This window comes from Antrostomus carolinensis, unplaced genomic scaffold (assembly GCF_000700745.2).
Source record: "Antrostomus carolinensis isolate BGI_N321 unplaced genomic scaffold, ASM70074v2 scaffold53372, whole genome shotgun sequence".
In the NCBI taxonomy this organism is placed as follows: Eukaryota; Metazoa; Chordata; class Aves; order Caprimulgiformes; family Caprimulgidae; genus Antrostomus; species Antrostomus carolinensis.
Genome location: NW_010298612.1, coordinates 1 through 1,580, shown reverse-complemented (window position 1 = coordinate 1,580; position 1,580 = coordinate 1). Strand labels below are relative to the sequence as shown.

Here is a 1,580-nt window from a genome sequence, read left to right as displayed (position 1 = left end):
CCTACACAGTATAACAAGTTTAAGTGTCGTATCCTTAATGAGAAGGTGAACACACCAACTACCACAATATACAGGTAAAGAAAATTAGGTTAAAAAGTATTATGAAATATTTCTATAGTTCATTTACATTGAGAGATTATTTTTTAATTCTAATTTCTGAATACTTGTGTGATTGGGACTTAAGTTTGAAATTCGTATTGCTACTTAAGTAAAATCATATCTTTTGTTTCTCTGCTGGCACAGATTAGGTCTGAATTTGTGGCAAATCCACTTCTTGCTCATTCTGTCTGGTTTCAATAAACAGATTAAAAGAAGTTGCCACCTGTGACATTGAATTGCTGGATAATGGGTAAAGCTAACTCTGAGCTCATTGTGGGGTGAAGGTCCTGTTCATTCAATTGCTGGGGATAAAACCAAGTTGGAAAATGGCAAAAACTTTTTTTTTTCCTGTTTGATGTGCATAGTTTGAAACTTCCTGGCCAGCTTTTAACAAAGTTTACATATGGAACTATATGAATTGCTGAGTGTGTTACCATGCTCTTGATAATGGATCAAGTGTGCTGAGTATTTACTGAGTGCATATTCTGCTTCAGGTAGAAGGCATGATCTCATTTAAGATGCACTGAATTTGCAGTGTTGCATATGTATACTTTTTAGTGTGTATGGACTTGTAAAGCATTAACTTGTATGCCATTAGTGACTGTATTTAAAAATGTTGGAGTGTTTTTAAATAAACACTTTTTTATTTTTGTGTATAGATGTGGTCCACTGATTGATCTCTGCAGGGGTCCACATGTGAGACACACTGGAAAAATTAAGGCCCTTAAAATATTTAAGGTAAGCTTAAATTAACTGTGCGTTAAAACTTAACTAAACTATGGGTCTGTTGATTTATTTATGTGTTTATTTCTCCCAAAGTGATTATGCTGGGGTCCTTTGTATTGTTTTCTTTACTTATTCTGAAAATAGTCCTTCATTTCTTTCCCATTGTGTAAGGAGAACTACAGACTTTCATCATTAGTCTGCTTCCAAGGTTTACTGATTCTTGACCATCACAATAGTGCATCAGTGAAAGTTAACAGCATCTTTTTTTTATCAGAGTATTAGTGCAGTAACATGCCAAAGTAGCATAAAAGTATGACTTGACTAGTCATGTTCATGTATGTCTTCTGTATTAGTTTGTTGACTAAAAGGCAATTCAGGTATCTTTGTATTATAAACAAATGCTGGATGACTGCACATAATTCTTTTCCCAAGGAAAGAAATAATAACACTTAATTGCATTAGTATTTATTCCTCCTTTCCTTGAGATTATATAATACTGTCTTAAAGTATGGGTTTTGTGCATCAGAATTCCTCTACATATTGGGAAGGAAAATCTGACATGGAAACTCTGCAGAGGATATATGGAATATCCTTTCCGGATAACAAAATGATGAAGGAATGGGAAAAATTCCAGGAGGAAGCCAGAAACCGAGACCATAGGAAAATTGGAAAGGTACACTATTTAATGGTCTACTTTTCTTTTATACTTCTGTAATAGAATTAATTGTCGCAGCAGGAAAACTCGTGCACTCAAT

The 1,580-nt window shown here is 34.1% G+C and overlaps 1 protein-coding gene across 1 annotated transcript in view; it reads left to right on the top strand.

The window, feature by feature from the left end:
- Nucleotides 1–1,498, top strand: part of LOC104520707 (threonine--tRNA ligase 2, cytoplasmic-like) — a gene marked incomplete at both ends in the record, with an annotated part of 6,017 nt that extends 4,519 nt beyond the window's left edge. The window contains 3 exons of the mRNA XM_010162479.1: nt 10–74; nt 759–837; nt 1,352–1,498. Of these exons, the coding sequence (XP_010160781.1) occupies nt 10–74; nt 759–837; nt 1,352–1,498 (291 nt within the window). The remainder of the gene's footprint in view (nt 1–9; nt 75–758; nt 838–1,351) is intronic.
- Nucleotides 1,499–1,580: the final 82 nt, after the last annotated feature.